The 20,850-nt window shown below is 40.3% G+C and overlaps 1 protein-coding gene across 2 annotated transcripts; it reads left to right on the top strand.

The window, feature by feature from the left end:
* Positions 1–2,416: 2,416 nt before the first annotated feature.
* On the top strand, positions 2,417–20,483 carry rbm17 (RNA binding motif protein 17). Of its 2 annotated transcripts, none has more exons than XM_030720162.1 (13): positions 2,417–2,484; positions 2,877–3,016; positions 4,678–4,794; positions 6,253–6,419; positions 6,667–6,779; positions 6,993–7,043; positions 7,862–7,997; positions 8,326–8,477; positions 10,466–10,516; positions 14,522–14,598; positions 14,813–14,911; positions 14,996–15,068; positions 20,185–20,483. In XM_030720162.1, the coding sequence occupies exons 2-13, from the start codon at positions 2,894–2,896 to the stop codon at positions 20,286–20,288; spliced, it is 1,263 nt and encodes a 420-aa protein (XP_030576022.1). In that variant the 5' UTR covers positions 2,417–2,484; positions 2,877–2,893; the 3' UTR covers positions 20,289–20,483. The 2 variants fall into 2 exon arrangements, with proteins under 2 accessions (XP_030576022.1, XP_030576023.1); XM_030720163.1 differs by having other exon boundaries at positions 2,429–2,495.
* The last annotated feature ends 367 nt before the right edge of the window (positions 20,484–20,850 follow it).

Here is a 20,850-nt window from a genome sequence, read left to right on the forward strand (position 1 = left end):
ACGGTTCTAGTACGACTCTGCAGCTGTCGGATATCCGAAGGGAGGATGTGTCAGTGTACGACAGAGTATTGGACAGTATCTTCAACTGGTGTGAGCTGAAGCATTTGCTGGTCAGCTTCAGGAAAACAAAGAAGCTGTTGACAGAGTCGGTACACGGGCACGAGCAGCTTGGAGTGCATTTGAACTTGTTGGTGTTTTGTATGAGTAAAGAGCAGCCAGCGCCATTTTTGTTCAGCCAGACTCACAAAGACTAAACAACCCACTGAAAATTACCAGACATCCTTTACTTATGCAGCCTTGCAGACATAAAGGATTATTACATGGACAGCAGCGTATGCTCTCTGCTGATACTTTTAGTTCCTCCAGGGCACACTGACGCCTGGGCCGGCCTTTTGTAAATTCTGCTTGTTGTCTCCACCCATGCATTTTGGAGTTGATTTTCAAGATTACAACTAAGCCCCTGGGGCAATGGCTCCCATGTTCAAAGTGATAATAAATTCACATTATAGTATTACTGTTGCTATTACTCCTGAGCACTCACTACTATCAGATTTAAGTTAAAATGTATTCAAAAATGCAGGTTATTCCAAATATAGGGTAATGGATATTGGATATTTTAGGCCAAATCTTATATAAACACTTGAAAAACTAAACTGGCAAGTATTTTTTTTCCCCTTTTAAAATAAACCTAATATTCAATTCAATTTTATTTGTATAGCACCAAATCACAACAAACAGTCACCTCAAGGCGCTTTGTATTGTAGGTAAAGACCCTACAATAATACAGAGAAAACCCAACAGTCAAAACAACTCCCTATGAGCAAGCATAGGGGGGGCATAGACATAGACACTAAGTGAAACGTTTTTTCACTCAAAGGGAAAAAAAACTTGTGGTGCAGCTGTTTCCAAATAACCATTTGAGGTCGCCAGCCTGGCATCACCTCTGCATGTGCAGCATTTGGGACCTCGGCTTAAGGGAAATAATTGCATTTGACTGTACCAGCTGGATTTCAGCGGGTGGATTGCTTTCCAAGCACTGCAGGTCTGATGGCTCACTTTTTTGCTTTTTGTTTTCTTTTGTGTATACACCGGTTTCACTAGTTTGAGTCTGATCTTGGAAATCTGTGCTTACACTGAAGGATTACACCACTGCTCTGGCTCTCTGCTTTGTGTCCTACGGGGTACAACTACTTCTGCAATTGTATGTGTGAGTACTACAGCCCAAATTCCTGTTATCAGCACAAAGTGCTCGTCCCCGTGCATATGGATAGAGATAAATTACTTCACTTGGATATTTTTGGTCTCAATAAATATATGTATAAAAATAGTGCTTACGTATACACTCGAGTGTGGCATTGGTCCAGTTTGGAGTACCTCCACTTAACTCGCATTTGCTGAGATTCGAGGTTCCCACTCTCCTCAAGTAACCATCTACACACTGGTAGCGAAATCGGGTTCCAATTTGGAAACAGCTCGGTGGTGGAGGCTTAGTTAAACTCCGCGGAGGAATTTTTGGACATGGACAGCTGTTGTTAACTGTGAGGAAAAAAAAAATCAGTGATGTGAATGATGTAAGAAAGATGGCACAAGATGAAGGTTTCACTTTCTGCTATCTAAGCAGTTTTATAGTACATGGCTAGAAGGTAAAATTAATGGTAAACTGATTGTGTTAGTAAAAATGTAACACTATCGGGTTAACATTAATTCAAAAATTAACCTCAAACGCACCGAGATGCGTAATGATACAGACTTGCGAGTTTCAGTATTGAGGTTTCATTAAGAAGATTAACGATACAGGACTGACTGTGAAACTTTGAGAAACAACGATGTAAAAAAACATGGCTCACTTCAATCATCGATCATTTCCCCGCTTATCGCATCAGTCTGAACTGCTTAAATGTGCGTTTTTATACATATGCACGGTTCTGTTGTTGTTTGGCTTTATATTGAAGGTCTTGTTTTAAAGATGATCAAATTTATGTTTTATATAAAAAATATAAAATATAAAAATATAAAGACAAAAAAAATCATTCCCACTCTTTTACTGTTATCGTATACGGGTCTGTACCCCTGTGAGCGCATGCATCCTGTGGCTGAAATGCTTTTGCACTTACCGCTGCTGGATAATTGCGCAGATCCTGGCAAACAAACCATCATAACGCAGACAGAGAAAGACAGTAAAACCAGATCCATCGGACGCCTCGGAACTCACTTAAAACATGTTCTCCAAATAAACCCAGACCTGTAAAGACCATCGTCGCTGTTGCCACTGTATTTCTGTCAAAAACACTTTCGCTTTCCCAGCCACTCCTTTGATCCGCCCATTTTTAATAACTGGGGTCATTTCTGCAGAAGTCGTCTGGTAAAAAAAAAAAAAAAAAAAAAGAGGTCATCCAGGCCGCTAGGTGGCGGAAGAGCGCAATGTGTCGTGAACTGTCGGGCTGAGCTTTGTTGTTGTGCGCAGGCTTCCCGAGCAGTGAGGAGGTATAGTAAATGTACCGGATTTTTTTTTCTTTTTAAACACTACATTAATACGAACTTACTTATAGTTATTTTCCAGTTGTATATAAGATTGGTAGGTGTAGAGCCAAAGGAAATAACACATTTGGGGTCTTTTCTAAATAGTTTCTAAAGAGTAGACTGTTCATTAGCCATATTAGCCTTAGCTTATGTTAGCTAGCTAACGTTTCCCGGTTTGTCCTGGGCTGCTGGGTATTAAGATTTCTTTGCTCCAGTATTACACAGATTTGCAATCAAGCCTTTGCAAATTATAACCGCAGTTTCTTTCCACACAGTGAAAGACAGAATGATGCAGCTGTAGCCAGGCTACATGAGATGAGAAAATGAAAACGTGTTTGTGTGTCTAAATGCAACAGGGCGCTGACGGGCAGCAATGTCGCTTTATGATGACCTCGGTGTGGGTGCCAGTGACACCAAGACCGAAGGCTGGTCCAAGAACTTCAAGCTGCTGCAGTCCCAGCTGAAGGTGAAGAAGGCGGCTCTGACACAGGCCAAGGTATGTGCAGTATTATACACCCACTATAGTTTCATTAGGTACACCTGTCTGTGTAGATTCTCAGTCATCCAGGTCATAGTAGTCTCTGGAGCTTGAAAAGGCGACTGGACTTCTTTTTGTTTCTTGAAGACGTTTCACCTCTCATCCGAAAGGCTTCTTCAGTTCTCAACCAAATGGTGGAGAGACCCAGGTATTTAAACCCCTGTGGGCGTAGTCCCCTGGAGGTGGTTATGACCCTCTATTGATCATGTGCGTGAACACATCTCCACCATTTGGTTGAGAACTGAAGAAGCCTTTCGGATGAGAGGTGAAACGTCTTCAAGAAACAAAAAGAAGTCCAGTCGCCTTTTCAAGCTCCAGAGATTAGGTACACCTGTTCAGCCGTTCGTTAACGCATATATCTGATAAGCCAGTCTCATGACAGCAACTTAGGACATGTAGGGACTTAGACACAGTGAAGACGGCCCACTGAAGCGCAAAGCCAGCATCAGAATGGGGAAGAAAGGTCATTTAAGGGATTAAATGGTGATTGTTGGTGCCAGACAGGCTGCTCTGAGTATTTAAGAAACTGCTGGTTTACTGGGATTTCCCCACACAACCATCTCTACGGTTTACAGAGAATGATCTGAAAAAAGAGAAAATATCCAGTGATCAGCAGTTCAAGGCGGAAATTCTGTTTGATGCCAGAGGTCAGAGGAAAATGACCAGACAGCTTCAACTAACCGCGTGTTACAACTGAAGAAAAGCATTTCTGAACGCATAACATGTCTACATATAGCAGTAGAAGACGACACCAGGTGCCACCGAGGACAGCTAAGAACAAAGAACTGAGGTTACAGTTCACATTAGCTCACTGATGAGTCGATTTCTGCTGTGACATTTAGATGGTAGAGCTAGAAATTGGTGTAAACAGCATGAACGCATGGATACATCCTGCCTTGTAATGTTGTGGAGGATATTTTCTTGGCACATTTTGGGCCTTTATACCAACTGAGCATCATTTAAACACCCCTGCCTATCTGAGTATTACTGCTGACCATCCATTTATGACAGTGTAGTCTCTGACAGTGACAGTGTACCCATCTTCTGATGGCTGCTTCCAGCTGATGAGTGCCACAAAACTCAAATCATCTCACAGTGGTTTCTTGAACATGACAGTAACTCAAATCATCTTCACAGCCACGAAATCTCAATACAATGGAGCACCTTTGGGATGTGCAGTAAACTAATCTGCAGCAATTGTGCTATGTTATCATGTCAGTATGGACCAAAATGTCTGAAGAATGTTTCCAGCACCTTCTTGAAAGGTTAATGTAACCCTAACCCTAAGGAAAAGAAAGTCCAGCACAGTACCAGCAATCTGCAGCTAAGGAAGTGGCCGGTGAGTGTACGTGACAGAAAGCAGAGGCTAAATTATTCTGTCCGGGCATCCAAGCTTGTGTTAAGAAAAAAACAAACAAACTCTACATTGAATAACTCATTCTGTTTGGTTTATGTCTTCATCACAGTAATCACTTACCTGTTAAATATTTTTAAAATAAATCTGCCATACATGTGCACATCACACTTTTTTTGCTGCACTAATTTAATAATGTATTTCTACAGTTACTAAAAAAAGAAGAACTGTGTAAACTGGCTGTTTTGTCTGTGCTTCTTTGTAGACCCAGCGGATAAAACAGACCACCGTCTTGGCGCCTGTCATCGATCTAAAGAGAGGAAGTTCCAGTGATGAGCGGCAGATCACAGACACTCCCCCACATGCTGCAGCTGGACTCAAGGTCTGCCTCACAGTGTTAGTTATGGATGCGTACCTAGAACCAGCGTTAAATTGGTACTGAATTGGTCAATATGGGAGTATTGAAAAGTGCCTGGATAAATTGTGCTGCCATTTATTTATGTATTTATGGCAAAATTAATTCATTTTTTCACAGCTTCTAGTCTGTTCTTTTATAATGACAAAGCTGTCAGTGATTGTGTCTGATGTTGTTGTGTTTACACTCTCTCTGATCACAGCTGACGGGGCAGGATGTAGAAAAGTGAAGAGTTGCTTTACGACATTTAATGAAAATGTAGCTAAACTCACTTAATAGGGAAAAAAAGGTAGTTGCATGTAACGGTAACACCAGCAACCTTTGGAAAGTTTTACAAGGATTCCTTAAGGCTTCAGTGCTTCCTCCTGGCACTGATGTGGAATTTGCAGAACTAAAACTGAAACTTGTTTCCACCCCAAGTCAAGGTAGTGCTCATTAGGGCTGCAACTATGGATTATTTTAGTAATCAAGTATTCTATCGATTAATCGGATAAGAAATACCTTTGTCTTATTAACAGTTCATCTGCATATTTTAACTTCCTTAGATTTACTGCAGATATATCGCTGTGTGAAACAAACAGCGGTGGATGGAGCAGCTACATATTTCTCTTTTCTTCACGTTGTTGATCAGGTGGTTGATGAAGGACTTCCAGCTGTTTCCCAGTAAAAGTTATAATGGTGGTTAGACGTTTCACCTCTCATCCAAAACGTTGCCCTTTTTTCAGGCTCCAGAGAAGCACTTCTTTAAATGTTCCCCATTACTGATAAGCAGCAGCCTCATGTCCATCAGTGGACAATGCTCAGATACTAAAATTAAACTCATTCAGTCATTCCCAGCATGAGACAGGAAGAACTGGTTTTACAGGCCTGTCTTCACGTTTCAATGATGAGTTATACGTGGAGCTGCAGCCACTTCTTTCTGGCTGACGAAACGAGGCAGCGTTGAAATAAAGACAACAAAGGTGGAGTGAACAACTACACTTTGCAATGAGAACCCTAGCAGGTGTAAAACTAGAGTATCACACCACCAGTTTAACATGCTTAAATATGTAGGAAAGCCTTCTTTTGCCCTGCTTCCATCCACCACTTGCTAACCTGTAATAATTATTTAGCAGTAAATCTAGCTTTAAGCAGGAGTAATGGTATTGATAAGCAGTATATGTAGCAATAAAATCATAACATATTCATCCCAAGTGTATTATCATCCAGGTCTTTTATGTTGACTACATTTTCCTCTTTTTAATTCGGCTGGATCTTTGCCAAAGATGCAGAAAGAAAATGTTACAGTGTTTAATGCCAAAATTGTTTAAAAAAAATTATTTGCTCAAAGTAAATGTAAATTTGCAAAAGATCACGATATGAAAACCATATTTATCTCACTCATATGTTGGACTTGTTCTGCATTTTGGTTGGTTCTTGTTTTAGGATGCAGTGCCCAGCGGCTTCTCTGCCAGCGACGTGCTGATCCCATTAGCAGACGAGTATGACCCGATGTTCCCCAACGACTATGAGAAGGTGGTGAAGCGGCACAGGGAGGAACGGCAGCGACAGAGGGAGCAGGAGCGGCAGAAGGAGATCGAGGAGAGGGAAAAGTACGGCTGTTTCTCTTTATTCTGCTCAGTGGATGACATATTCTATGAGCTAGAAATGGACAAACTAGAGCAGATAAAATATTTGAAACATTCTACTCTTCCACTTTGAAAATCACACAAAGAGCTTTGTATTTATTAGTATTTAGAAACTTGGAGGACTTTTTACTCATTTTCCATCTAATGGGACTTTATAAGAAATTAGTTAAACACACAACTAAGTCCTGAATGTGGGTGGATGTTTTTACAGGAAGAGGAAAGACAGACATGAAAGTGGTGCTCCTAGTGGCTTCTCTCGTTTCCCGGCAGCAGAGGAAGACTCGGATGAGGAGGAGGAGTACGAGAAGGAGCGGAGGAAAAGAAGTGAGCATTTAAAACACTGAGTGATGTTTTGTAAAATATCTACATAATTAAGACATTTACTGTCACATGATTTCAAATGAATTGGCGCTCCCCTCAGACACAGGCTGTTTATTTCTCACTGGCCTTATGTCTTTGCTTTTTTAGTCATTTTGAAAATAGAACAAAAAGTAAATTTCACTTGCATGATTATTTTGTCTGTTCTCTCTCTGTCAGGTATGGGTGGTGCAGCCATTGCCCCTCCATCTTCACTTGTGGACAGAGATGGTGAGTGTGATTACCTGTCAGGGCATACTTGTCACTTTAAAACATGATTAGCAGCATATCCCTGGTGCACTGCAGTTAAATAATAAAGAGAAACTAATATTTCCTGCAATTAAATGGCTTTAAGGGTTTGGATTCTTAGGGGAAAATGAGGCTTATCCTTGAATACTTTAAGTGGAAGTTGATTTAAGATGTATCAGAATTTTCTCTCTGTATCAGGGACCTGGTGTGTACCCCTGGGCTACCTTTAAATGTTTTTCTATAGACTGAAAAGAATCTGCAATTGTCACTTCAGCTGCCGGCCTGTGGAGAATCTAAAATAAAACAGAGGTCAACACAGTTTGAATATGAACCATGGCCTCTACAGAGGGAAGCTGTCAGCCACATATCTGAGAACTGAAACACCAACAAAATCCCTGTGAATCTTTAGATGTCTGAGGATTATTTGAGTACTCTGTGTGTAGTTAGCTAATTTAAGCTGTGTTAGGACGGTGCTGTACCAGACTAAGGCTGTAAGCTTTCTGATTTATCCACACAAGGTGGATACTGTCGGTGCTGTAAGTTATAGGGGTGTGGAAAAGTCATGAGATACCCTTCATTTCCTTATATTTTACTTCCAAGGAGTAATTTTTAGCTTGGTTGTTTTAAAGAATTATCATATCAAAGATCCATGTACTAAAAATTGCGGATGAGATGTCTGCTGAAGGGTTTTCTATTATGAAATCAGGCTGTAATGATATCCTACATTTATTCTGTATTTTCAGTAATCGTGGGAGGATATCCCGTCAGTGATGGGTCTTGTTTGTTTTGTGTGATCTCAGGCTCTTCATTTTCCTACGAAGACGAAGGTCGTCCTGCCAGAGGCTCAAAGGCCGCCATCCCTCCACCTATGTATGAAGACTCAGATCGGCCACGGTCGCCACCTGGACCAACCAGCTCCTTCCTTGCTAACATGGGGTGAGTGGAACATGTAAATTCATGTATTAACTTCATTTATTTCCAGTCAAATAAAGAGTGCTTAAAATCTTTCATGTAACAGTTTAGTTCAGTTATACACTAAAATAGTTGTATATCATGTTTACACCTACTGTATAACGGAACGTTTCATGTTATGCATTGCCATTAATTAGGTAAACACTGCCACAATTTTTGTGTTAACTATTTTTGCTTGAATTGTTGCCATCAGTAAAGCCACAGTGTGTCCAGCCACGGTCCATTGGAGACAATAAGCTTTAATATTGCAACAAATGTTGACTTTTTCTTTTTTCTTCTCCTTCCCCTGCAGAGGTACGGTGGCCCATAAGATTATGCAGAAATATGGCTTCAAAGAAGGTCAGGGCCTCGGCAAGCATGAGCAAGGTCTCAGCACGGCCCTGTCTGTGGAGAAGACCAGCAAGAGAGGTGGAAAGATCATAATCGGTGATGCAGCAGAAAAACGTAAGAGCTGCCTTTGTGATGGCATTTTTTCCTCTTCTTTTTTTTACTGCTGATTAGGGCTGGGTGATGATTTTTTTTTTAAACAATATATTGACAGATTTTCAAAAGACATAAAGTTAGATAAGAGAATATGGATGAAATGGTTATAGTGTGGTGATTGTGTTGTATAAATGTTTCTTCAGTGAAGACATACTGATGTTTGTAGCAGCCCCACCCTCACTCTCTGCACTTTCAGTTCACTCTCACAGTTCTGCAAAAACAGCTGAACTATTATTATTATTTTAAACATAAACCTCAAACCTCTTGACTGAGAAACTAGTTGCTTTTAAATTTGACCTGGGAAGTTACTTTTTTCCTTCTCCAGTTTGTCTGAATCACCTAACAGAAGTGCTTGTGGCATCTCACACGTTACTTTTATAGAAAATATGGAGGCGTGTATCCTCGATCTCTGCCGGTCAGACTATTTGAGCTGCAACGATTCATCAAGTAGCTCAATTATTTAAAAAAATCCTCCACAGAGATTTCTTTTTTTTTGCTTCAGTGTTTTGTTTAATTCACAACTCCGTAAAAAGTATTTCTTATCCGATTACTCCATTAATTTATAGAATGATACAGAATAATAAAAATGATAACGGCAACCCTAAAAACAATCTTCCTTTGCTCCCTGGAAATATTAATACATTATTATTAACTGTTTTTCTTAAAAGGTACAAACATTTTAAGTTTCTGCAAATGTTTCACAATAAAAGCCTTGTTAAGAAATGAAGTGTTTCTGACCAGTGAGAGTTTTTACAAATGCTGTAATGCTGTGTTAACGGAGCAGGAGGGGATCAGAGGTTCTAAATGACTGCTGGATATTATAAGATCACTGCTTAATTATTACACAGAAGGAGTAAGAAAAGCCAGTTATCTTCAGCAGTAGATTGAATAAAGGTCATTGAGTTTAAGATGAAATACAGAGTTCTGTTCTAAATACCCTTTTATGCTTTTGTTAAAGTGTAAACCAGCAGCAGCAGCAGCTTTAAAAGCTGTTTTCTTGCTTGTTGCTTACACAAGAGTCGAGTTCATAAGTTAATTTATTAAGCATTGGAAAATTGGCACGAGGGCGCAGGATTCATCTAGAGAAAGGCTGCTTTATTAAAAAAGACCTTGTAGGACCAGGTAGGAAAACACAAATTTCATTATTTTAACATGCAGAGAGGGAACTCAGTGAAAGGTCAGAGGACAGACCCAAAGCTTTGGAAGCAGCTTTGCACCAGCAACCAAGCCAGTTAGGCACTGATAACATTCCTAACAGCATTTATCGCAGCCACGCCAGGCACAAGGTTACACATGTTTATTCAGTTTAATTTCAATGCAATTTGCAGTGAACTATGTGCTCCAAACCATATTAAAATGTGTTTATATGATTCCTTTAAATGCTTGAAACACCTACAAGTACACATCCAATAAGCTCTGAATATGAATTTTATAGCTTTGATCGTTCAGTTTGGTTTATTGGCTCTCATTCATGAAATACTCTTCAGTGAGTCTTTTAAACTATGAGGATATTTTATTTCTTCACTTGGAGGAAAAAAGTGTTCCTTTGTGCTGCTGTAACTCGACACTCTGCCTTTTAAAGGTCGTTAGTTAAAGTTTTTGGTCTACATTGCCCAGCCCTAATGCATGTGTTTTGATATTTATGTCACACCCTACCTTTCTCTGTTCCTTTTCGCCCTGTCTGCTTTAAAATGATTAATCTTTAATTTTTCAAAAGTCTGTCAGCTGCATTAAAAGCTGCTTTTTTTGTGTGTGTTGTCTCAAGCTTGTCCTGGTCTGTGTGGAGCATGCACTCTGTTTACTCATCCACTGTCTGCAAATTTTTGTTTTGGGTGTGACCATAACAGCAGTTAGATGTTTTACAGATGTTTTGTGTGCATGTCTTTTCATTGTGTGTGTGTGTGTGTGTGTGTGTGCGTGTGTGTGTGCGTGTGTGTGCGACTGAGCAGCAGGCTCCAGCCAGTTGGGTGCTGCTGAGACTTCAGGCGGAGGCTCTGCAGGTTGGGCTCCAATTCCATTTTCTCTCTTTCATAATGCAGAATTTGCTGCCCTGATTATGTTTATTCTTCAAATTTTTTCTGTGCTTTGCATGTGTTTTATATACACAGATACTTTCACACCCAGTTATTAGTGAAGCACCGAAGCTTTATGCCTGTTTGAAGCTTGATAGTCTCAAAAAAGGAAAGCTGTGTAGGTGTGACAGAGCTGCACACAGAAGCAGAGCTTGTATTTCCATGTGTGTCTGCATCAGTGTTCTCAAAGCTGCTGTCAGCTTGGGCATTCAAGCTTTTATTTATACTGACTAGGAAAGAAGACTGCTAGTGATGCCACTGCTAACATTAGCCACACTAATATTAGTATTTTCCTACTTCAAGACTACATGGTTAGTTTGATTAGTAGTTTGGGACACCTACCTTCTTCCAGCTTATTGCTGCAGAACCCAATGCCAGATTGTTGCCCCAGTTGACACCAGGCATGTTAGTGGGCTGAATGGAGATCCGTATTATATACAACTTTATCCACGTTGGCTGGCTCACTTCCATCAATGGGAGTAAAAAGACAAAATATTCCTGAACAGTTTTAGTTACACTTTTTTTACTACCTTGTTTCACAGCTCACTCAGCTCAATTAAGTGTTCCATAAGTAGAGACTGCCCTCTGGTGGCGCCATTATGCAATGCACTACAATATGATGACCTCAGTACAGCATCAACAAATATTGAATATACTTTTATCTCCAAGTACATCTGAAGTCAAGTTTACTGCATTTAGGAACTGTATCAAAACTTTAATATTGCATAAGTAACTTTATGAATGCACTGTAGTCTGTGGGGTTTCAAGCTGTTTGAATTAGTCCAGCCTACAAAAGCATCTTCTTTCCAGCTTGACATTTTTGCCAGGTGCATGTTACTGACGTGTAGGTAAACCACGAGGCATTTAAATATGCAACCATAACGAAACTTCAGTTATGAAATCCTCTTTTACTGTATGGGTTTATATTTTATATACAGATTTTGCTGTATATAAAAATATAAATAGTCCCATATTTATCTTCTGTTTCTTTCAGTAAACTTAAATCTACATACCATCCATATTTTTTTCTCAATGTATAGCATGCATAGACCAAACAATACCTTAGCATGAGGATGTAATATAATGTTTAATAGAGATATCCTGCTATACTGTGGCATTGCCCAAGATGAAGCTGCAACCTGACCTCAACTTAAAATGTTGTTTTGAGTTTGTCCTGCTTTGGGTTTGGTCTGTGCTTACTGCAGGAGGTTACAGGTTTTTGCTTGTACAGCATGCTGTTTGCTGCCAGCTCAAACAAGCTACAACTCTCCCTTATTTTCCATCAAATATTTGGCATCTGTGCTTTGCATTTTTTTTTTTTTTTTTGCTTTGTTCTCCCAACCCTTTTGCAATGATTTATGTGAAGTTGAATCTGCAATGCATATATCATTGACATAATTGTGGGTTTGTTTGTTTTTTTTTCCTGTCTGCAATGATTTATATGGGAAAGTACAAAGTATTTATGAGTGGCAGTGAATTTGTTAGCAAGCATGAATTTAAAAATGAAATTTCTGACTTGTATTAACTTGCGTACAGCACTTCATGTTTTAAGAGGCCAACTTTTTCCCCCTAACTTTATTGAAAGTATAATATGTACAAACATACGTACACTGTATAGCCAAAAGTTTTCACTCATTTGTCTTCACACACATGAACTTGAGTGACAGGTTTAGGGTTCTAGCCAGCAGTTGATCACCTGGTGCTGCACCTCCACACATCTCCACTGCTCTAGAGTCCAGTGGCTGTGTGCTTTACACCACTGCATCCAACACTTTGCATTGTGCTTGGTGATGTAAGGCTTGGATGCAGCTGCTCAGCCATGGAAACCCATTCCATGAAGCTCTCTGCACACTGTTCTTGAGCTGATCTGAAGGCTGCATGAAGTTTGGAGGTCTGTAACAATTGACTGCAGAAAGTTGGTGACCTCAGCATCCGCTGAACCCCCTCTGTGATTTTACGTGACCTACCTCGTTGTGGCTGAGTTGCAGTCGTTCCCAATCGCTTCCATTTATCCCACTAACAGTTGACTGTGGAATATTTAGTAGTGAGGAAACTTGGTGGCATCCTATCACGGTACCACGCTGGAATTCTGTGAGCTCCTGAGAGCGACCCATTCTTTCACTAATGTTTGTAGAAGCAGGCTGCATGCCTAGGTGCTTGGTTTATACACCTGTGGCCATGGAAGTAACTGGAACACCTGAATTCAGTGATTTGGATGGGTGAGTGAATACTTTTGGCAGTACAGTGTATTTCTATAACTAACACGGCTAAATCCAAACTTATTTCGGTAACATCAGTAATATTAGAGGAAGCACAAAAGAATCTTAAACTACTTCAAGTAGAATCATAACAGCAGGACAGAGAGAGGAGAAAAAACATGGGAGTACAATATGTTTAGCTTAATGAGTCATTGGGAATATCATTCATAAGGGAGTATAGTTTTGGGTTTTTATGAGTTTTTTTTTAAGGATTTCTTATATAATTCAAATTTGTTTTTAAAAAAACTAAAAGTGGGCATTCTGTTTTTGTTTTTTCTATTTTTTTGCCATAGTGGCTTTAATTCGTAGCAGTAGAGACAGGAAATGGGTGGAAGACACGCGCCACCCACACCGCAACGCCCTATATGCATGTGGTCACCAGCTTCACCACTAAGCCCCCCCCCCCGAGTGCCCCTGCATTCTGTTTTTTAATTGTTTAGATGGGTAGATGTTCATAAGTTTGAAGTGTCTCTTTTGCCTTAGAGGTATGAGAACAGTAAGACAATTCTCAGTTTGGTGATTGATTCTTTTCTGTAAAATATTTTCTAATAAGAATTATTGGATTTCCTGTCATTATGCTTTTAGTAAGAAACCCAAGCTCTCGGGGCAGTGCCTTACATAATACATGAATATGACAGGGTTGAAGCTTTGCTTTGTACAAAATTATTCATAATCTAATAGATTAGCCCTGAAATCCATTAAGTCAATTATGGACTGTATATTCTTCTCAAACCAGTCTTTATAGACTGTAAGAGGTCAACTCCTTCCTCTGAACACACACTGCAGTGTTTCTCTTTGACCACTAGATGTCATAGTTGGATGTGAGTCCATCAGTGTTGCTGAATGACTTCAACAGTATTGTATACTGTCCAGTTAACAAAGGATCAGATAAGAACATAACTATTCTCTGATAGTCTCTTATGCTCTCAAAAGTAGTAGCAGCTTAAGCACACCCTTTAACCCCTTAATACCAAGTTTGAAGACTGCTGTATATGGTACAGTATTCATTTTCAATGAGACTGTCAATTAATCATTAAATCTCAGAAATCTGGAAAAATGGGGCGCCCGGCTGGCTCAGTGGTTGAGCAGGCGACCACATACATATGCCGCAGTGCGGGTGGCGTGGGCTCGAGTCCCAGCCTGTCGCCTGCTTGCCCGCGTGTCCTCCCCTGAATCCTCCCCCCATCTTCTGTGCCCCCCCCCCCCCAAAAAAAGAAATCTGGAAAAATAGTGGAAAATGCATATTACATGTATTTATTTATTTTTCTTTTTTCTTCAACCTAATGTCCAAACTGAGAAAAGCAAAAAAAACCATCATATCAAAATATCAAATATCAAAAATGTTTGCTTCACAAGTTTTAGACATTTGATTGTGCAAGACTGGCAGCACGGCCACTTTCCAGAAACACTAACAATAGTATTAACCCACTTGAGTGACCCACATAGAGTGGTTTCTCAGCTTAATAAAAACAGTGAATGCTGACTAGATGTCAGAGAAAGCAGATATCAGATCAGCAACCACAAAGCAAACTGCTGAATTGTTTCATTTATCGTGTTTATTGAATCAAATCGACTTATTGTTTCACACCTCCTGTTGCTCCATCCAGCATACCTGCAGCCTGTAAATATTCTGACGATAAAGAAAAAGTGTTTTCCTCTGTTTTCTTCCAACCAGCTGACTCCTCCAAGAAGTCCGAGGCTAACCCGCTCACAGAGATCCTGAAAAACCCGACCAAAGTGGTCCTGCTGAGGGTACGTATGTGTCATCTATGTGGTCTTAAATAACCACTTTCTAGGTTTAATGGGTATAGCATAATAAACATGATCAATGACTTCCACACAGTGGAACATAAGTGGCACATTTTAATATTACAACACAAAAAACTGGGGTGATGGAAGACCTGTGGGATTAAATTATTATGAATACTCCGATTTCCTTGGTCACATGTTATGTTTTGATTCATAGAACATGGTGGGACGAGGAGAGGTGGACGAAGACTTGGAGGGAGAGACGAAAGAGGAATGTGAGAAATATGGGAAAGTAGTTAAATGTGTCATTTTTGAGGTAAGATGAAGTGAATTATAAAGCTCGGTTTAGTTAAAGCAGTCTGAACAGAACAGCCAGAACAAGGGTTCTTTTCTTTGTCAGATTGCAGAGGTGCCAGATGATGAAGCCGTCAGGATATTTCTGGAGTTTGAGAGGGTGGAGTCGGCCATCAAAGGTCAGTGTCTACTTGTTTTAAGTGCACAATCCTGTGACAGGTCTCTGTGAGGTCACTCATGAAGTAATGAGCACCTGCATCAAGTCATGTCCGCTCAAAGTGTCACAGCAGGGAGCACCTGACCGTGTAGGTGCTCACAATGAAAATGGTTGCCTCACACATTTCCAGTGTTTCTGCACTGGCAGAGTCATTTTAACAGTGGGATTGAATGTGCATATATAAGATGCTGTTTCCTAATTCACTTCATGTAATTATGTGCGTCACTTTTTTAAAAATTTATATATATATATATAATTGCATAACTGCTCTAATAATGTGGGTGAAAGTGTGTCCAATTCTAAATGAGTTGGCCCAGATCAGAAACAAGGTGAGACTCCACTCCCTGCGGTGTTACATCATTTGTGTCCCAGCAACCCAGCCGTCTCCCTGTGGCATCGCCAGAACCGCGCTTATATCACAGCTCTCAGAAAGCGGGGCAGGTTCTCAAGGAACAATGCTCAACCTGTCATAAGGAATCATTTTTAGGTGTCACACTATGTGATCTGTTTCTGGAGATGATGACGCAACGTTGCATTGTTTCTGGAAAATGAAGTTTGTTCTGTTGAGAGGTCAGAGGGGCATGTTCTCACGGTCATAGGCTGGAGAGGACTGTTGTATCTATTGTCTGTCGGGGTAGCTGTAAAATAGGCTGAACCCAGTTAAACCTGATTTTCTTCTGTGACTCTGTAAAATGTGCCTTTCTTCATGCTAGTTGTGGTTTGTAGGTAAGAGAACAATGAGTGCAAGAATGTAACATCTAGCACCTGTTTTCATTTAAATCTAGTAGTAATAATTAGCTTGTTTTTGCCATTGAATTCCATTTTAAGTTGCTTTGGTTATGGTTAGACGTGTACAAAGTGCAGTTAAGTTAGGGGTAAGGTATACCAGTCCACCCATAACAATCAAAAACTTAGTTCCCTTTCAAGGTCGCCTCTTTGTGCACTTCTGGTCCACTTCTGGCAATGATGCTGGAAGTTTTTAGGTGGTTTTTCACACCTACAGTTTGTTTACTCTGGTCTGAATCATTGATGAGTTTGCAAACCTGTAGCTTTTCCTTGTGACTGGATTTTCTTTCACACAGAGAACTTCTTGTGAACACAAAATGCATCAGTACTAACCATGTGACAACATTCAGTCTGCTTTTTGGCCAGATGTGGCTGGGAGAGATGAATCCTATCATTCCTATCATGGGCAGTTTTATTTATTTTATGGCTAGTTGCTACAGTTTGTGTACTCTGCATGCCTGTGGTACTCTGCCACATCCCGGATTGCAAAGCATACCTGGATACTTAACCTGGTGCTTAGATCGGGTCGATGTCGGGAGAAAACAAATCAGTTCAGTTTAAACAAACTAAACAGCACAGGTGTAAACACTTATGTTGGGTGCCTCATTCACTCATTCACACACATTTGTTCATACAGACATGGACAAAATTGTTGGTACCCTTCTATTAAAGAAACCACAACAAACCAGTGAAACTGGCCTGGACAAAAATGATGGTACCTCTAAAAAAGACTGAAAATAAGTTGACCACAGGGATGTTAAACTAAGGTGTGTCCTGTAATTAGCATCACAGATGTTGTCTAACTTGTAATCATCAGTCTGCGTATTTGAAGGGCGAAAAGTCATAACTGTGTTGTTTGGTATCGTGGTGTGTACCACACTGATCAGGGACCACAGAAAGCTCAGCAGAGAGCTGTCTCAGCAGATGAGAAAGACAGTTATTGACAAGATGTTCAAGGTAAAGGCCACAAGACCATCACCAAGCAGCTTGATGTTCCTGTGACTGCAGCTGCACATATTATTCAGAAGTTTAAGGTCCACGGGACTGTAGCTGACCTCCCAGGATGTGGCTGCAGGTCAAATTGAAGAGGCAGATAACAGGAGTGGTAACCAAAAAGCCCAGAGCAACTTCCAGAGAGATCAGAAGTGAACTCCAAGGTCAAGCTACATCAGTGTCAGATCGCACAATCTGTTGCTGTTTGAACCAAAGTGGACTTAATGGAAGATGAACGAGGAGGACACCGCTGCTGAAAACTGCTTTTTAGCTGCATCTGGCACAGGGTGTCTTGAATCTTTCCAGGTACAATGAAATCTCAAGACTTCTGGAATGAAAAATTTCATAAAGCTTCATCTCATTCACGGTTCAGGGGTCCTCCCAACAGGATAATGACCCAAACACAGCTAAAACCATCCAGGAATGGCTAAGAACAGAACAGTGGGCTATTCTGAGGTGGCCTTCTATGAACCCTGATCTAAATCCTCTTGCACATCTGTGGAAGGAGCTGAAACCTGCAGACTGGAGAAGCACCCTTCAAACCTCAGACAGCTGAAGCAGTTTGCTCATGAGGAGTGGGTCAAAATACCTGTCGACAGGTGCTGAAGTCTCATGAAGAGTTACAGAAATCAGTTAATTGCCTGAAAAAGTTGTGCAACAAAATATTAAGGGAACCATCATTTTTGTCCTTTTTTTTTTTTTTTTTGGCCGTGACCCTTGCTCCTTACACACCCTACTCACCAGATTTAGCTCCCTGAAACTTTATCACTTAAGTTGAGGGTTCCCCTTGTGCCACGCTGGGGAGTTCCAGTGAGCATCACAGTCACATGACTATAAGTGGTTTGAATGAAACTTTCACAAAGCAGCCGTGCCGTGCTGCCCAGTGAGGAGATGATTGAGGGTAAATTTTCTTAACTATTCTTTGGAAGATTCAACAATTCTATAGAAACCACCTGAATTTCAGGATGTTTACCAGCTAAATAATCCCGTACTCTTCTCTGCTGCTTAACACACATACACAGTCATGTGAGTATGACGTAGTGGAAGGGTTATGGAGCCTGGCTATTGCACATTGTCCTCAAACAGAAAGTTATTCATTACCTTCATTACATTATAAATAGCTCACAAAATGACAATAGTTAATGGTGCAGTTTGTCATTTTACTGAGAAGAATTATCAGTAAATATTGAATGTTGCATACAAACGTTGTGTAGGACCTTTAAACTTAGTTCTTGGCATTTATTATATTATATATATTCTTTTAATTTGAAAAGAGCCACATTAGCAGTTTTCTCCTTCTGTCAGTCTTAGTGTTAAGATAAACATGTCCAAGCTTTGGCTTTATGTTTAACCCTTCAGCACCAAACCTGTCGTTGGTGACAGAACGTATATCAAATGACTCGCCGTTCATGGACTTCCAGCAACAATTCCTGTAATAACTCCATGTTGGGTGTGAAGCTCAATTTCTCAGCTTTCAGAAACCGTTTGAATGTTTCCGAAAGGGCAAACAATCATGTAATTATGGTAATTCAAAGTTCGTTTTAGCTGACGTCTCAGTGGTGATACGCTGTGTTAACCAGGTGTTCACAGCTGGTAACAGCAGGTAACAGGTGTATCGGCAGCCATCGCCCGGTGTTAAAGGGTTAACATGAAGAAAGCAAATCTCCCAAATTGTCTGAAATATTCTTTGAAAATACGAGCAGCCGTATTATAATCATCTCTTTCCATACAAATCACACTCCGCTTAATGGCTGTAGTCTGTATTCACTGCAGCATAACGCACAATGTTTTGTACATATGGCGTGAGCACACCGGGAAGCGGTGCACACGCTTGAATGAAAAAACCTAAAGATAAACTCAGTGTACAGACTGAGATGATCTTCAGCGTCCTTCAGGGTAAACGAATCAGAGCCATTACCACATTTGGGACATACACGCGTCAATGATTAATAATGAGTCCTGTCCGGATGAATGGCTTGAGGTGACAGTTTGTTGTGATTTGGCGCTATATAAATAAAATTGAATTGAATTGAATTGAATGCTGTGTGTCTCATTTGTCCTTTTTAAGAGAGCATTACCTCAGTGGTTCTTCTTCAGAAGACAGTCCTGGGAATGACCCTGACAGAAAGGTTCTTGATTTCCTAGAACGCCAGACGTACGGCAGCTAAAGCAAGGCTGTTCTTCTTCTGGAGTGCTTTGTTTTGGAGCCACCAGTATTAGTCAGTTGGTTTTCATAAACAATGTAATAATTTATTTTTACAAAGGACAAATGAACTTATCTTTGGAGGTCACAGGGGGAAAAATCCACCATAAAACATATTGAAACAATACTGGCTTTGTTTAGTTTGTTGTATTTTGTTCTTCCTGTGGATAAGTGATACAACATTGTCATATTTGTAGGGATCTGCTACACAGGAAGCCTAAAACTCATCTGTTTTCAGTGTTGTGCCAAATGCAACTTTTTGAACTTTGGGGCTTCAGAATAAGCAAATAAGTCTGTGCACCGTCACAGTACAGAGACACAGAGAGAGCACTGTTCCTTAACCAGGAGAGTAAAATGTTTATGGGTGTTTTGCTGTGCCTTCACTGAGAAACAAAAACATTGCTTACCCAACAAACAAATATCAGAATAGAGCATCTGGGTGCAGCCTCAGCTGTACAAATGTTCAACAGTCATATTAATAAAAAACAGACAGCACCATGTGACTTAGGTACAGACAGGATAGAGCTGCGGGAATACATCCTGAGACCTCGAAGTGACTCAGCATTTTTCACTTCCAGTTTGTCTTAAAATAAGTTTTTTTTTTTTTTTTTTTTTTTAATGTTTGTTTGGTTAGATGCCTGAAATAAGGGTGCTGGTTAACATGAGCTTTAGTTATTTTCACTCTTTTTTTTTTTTTTCTACAAAGAATGCATGAGTAAATGTGTCGATTTGAAAGCCATTGAGTGTCTCAGAGAAGACATGTATTGGAAACTTGTGGAAATGAGACAGCAGCAGTTGGTGGGGGCATTCAGTGCCATCATGTCAAATGCAGGAGCCTAAAGGTGGGGATGCCACCATGGTGTAGGATTTGACTTCTTGTTGTTGTATTTATGCTTAAAAAATATGCTGCAAAAATAAAAAAAATACTACAGCACTCTGAATGCAAGACCTCATCAAAAAAGGATTCTAGGACTTGGAGGAAATTAAGAAAAAAACATACTTCCTGATCCCAGAATGTCTGGTGTGTGGTGAATATAACTGGTGGGTTATGCAGCCTGGTATACAGTCTCACATTAACTGTCCCTCTCTTCTGCAGCTGTGGTGGATCTGAACGGACGTTATTTCGGTGGGCGAGTCGTCAAGGCCTGCTTTTACAATCTAGACAAGTTTCGTGTTTTGGACCTCGGCGAGCAGGTTTGAAGGCGCCCTGGGAAGCTGAGAGAACGACACCACATGATGAACTTCCATCATCTCCCCACATGTACATAAAAACGTTTTATATTTCCTGAACAGCAGTCTGTGTAGTGGTACAGGTCTGTATTGTAGAATATAATGTTTTCCTGTGATTTAAAAAAATACCTTAATGTAAAACACAAATAAAGGGTATCAACTGCATTAATGGTTTTGTCATTATTACATGCAAATGTATTTTTTGGTTTTAATTCTTCATTGGCAAATACAACAAAGCTGATTCTTCAGGTTGACTGGCCTTGTGTTTTTGAGTGTCGAAATGTGAATATAATGAGAAGTTAAACTCTAGAAACAGACACACGCATCCTGTGATGGAGTTGCTCCGGATATCCAAGAAGCCTAGTTTCCCTGTCTGAATTTTGTCTGACATAATGCTGGTTCCTCACTAGTGTTAGCACATCCCCGGGGAGCCATGGTCTTGGTTTAGACTTATTGGATTATTGGAAGGGGACTGGGAGAGTGAACGCAACCCCAGCCTCATTCAGAACTTATGTAAGTGCGCCAGAAAGGG

The sequence above is a fragment of the Archocentrus centrarchus genome, chromosome 23 (genome assembly GCF_007364275.1).
Source record: "Archocentrus centrarchus isolate MPI-CPG fArcCen1 chromosome 23, fArcCen1, whole genome shotgun sequence".
Taxonomy (NCBI): domain Eukaryota; kingdom Metazoa; phylum Chordata; class Actinopteri; order Cichliformes; family Cichlidae; genus Archocentrus; species Archocentrus centrarchus.

Excerpts from the sequence above, each read along its gene's own strand:
- rbm17 (XM_030720162.1), top strand. The coding sequence starts at position 2,894 with ATGTCGCTTTATGATGACCTCGGTGTGGGTGCCAGTGACACCAAGACC. Across the intron at positions 3,017-4,677 it reads CGGCTCTGACACAGGCCAAG|ACCCAGCGGATAAAACAGAC; the intron begins GTATGTGCAGTA and ends GCTTCTTTGTAG. Across the intron at positions 14,912-14,995 it reads TTAAATGTGTCATTTTTGAG|ATTGCAGAGGTGCCAGATGA; the intron begins GTAAGATGAAGT and ends TTTCTTTGTCAG.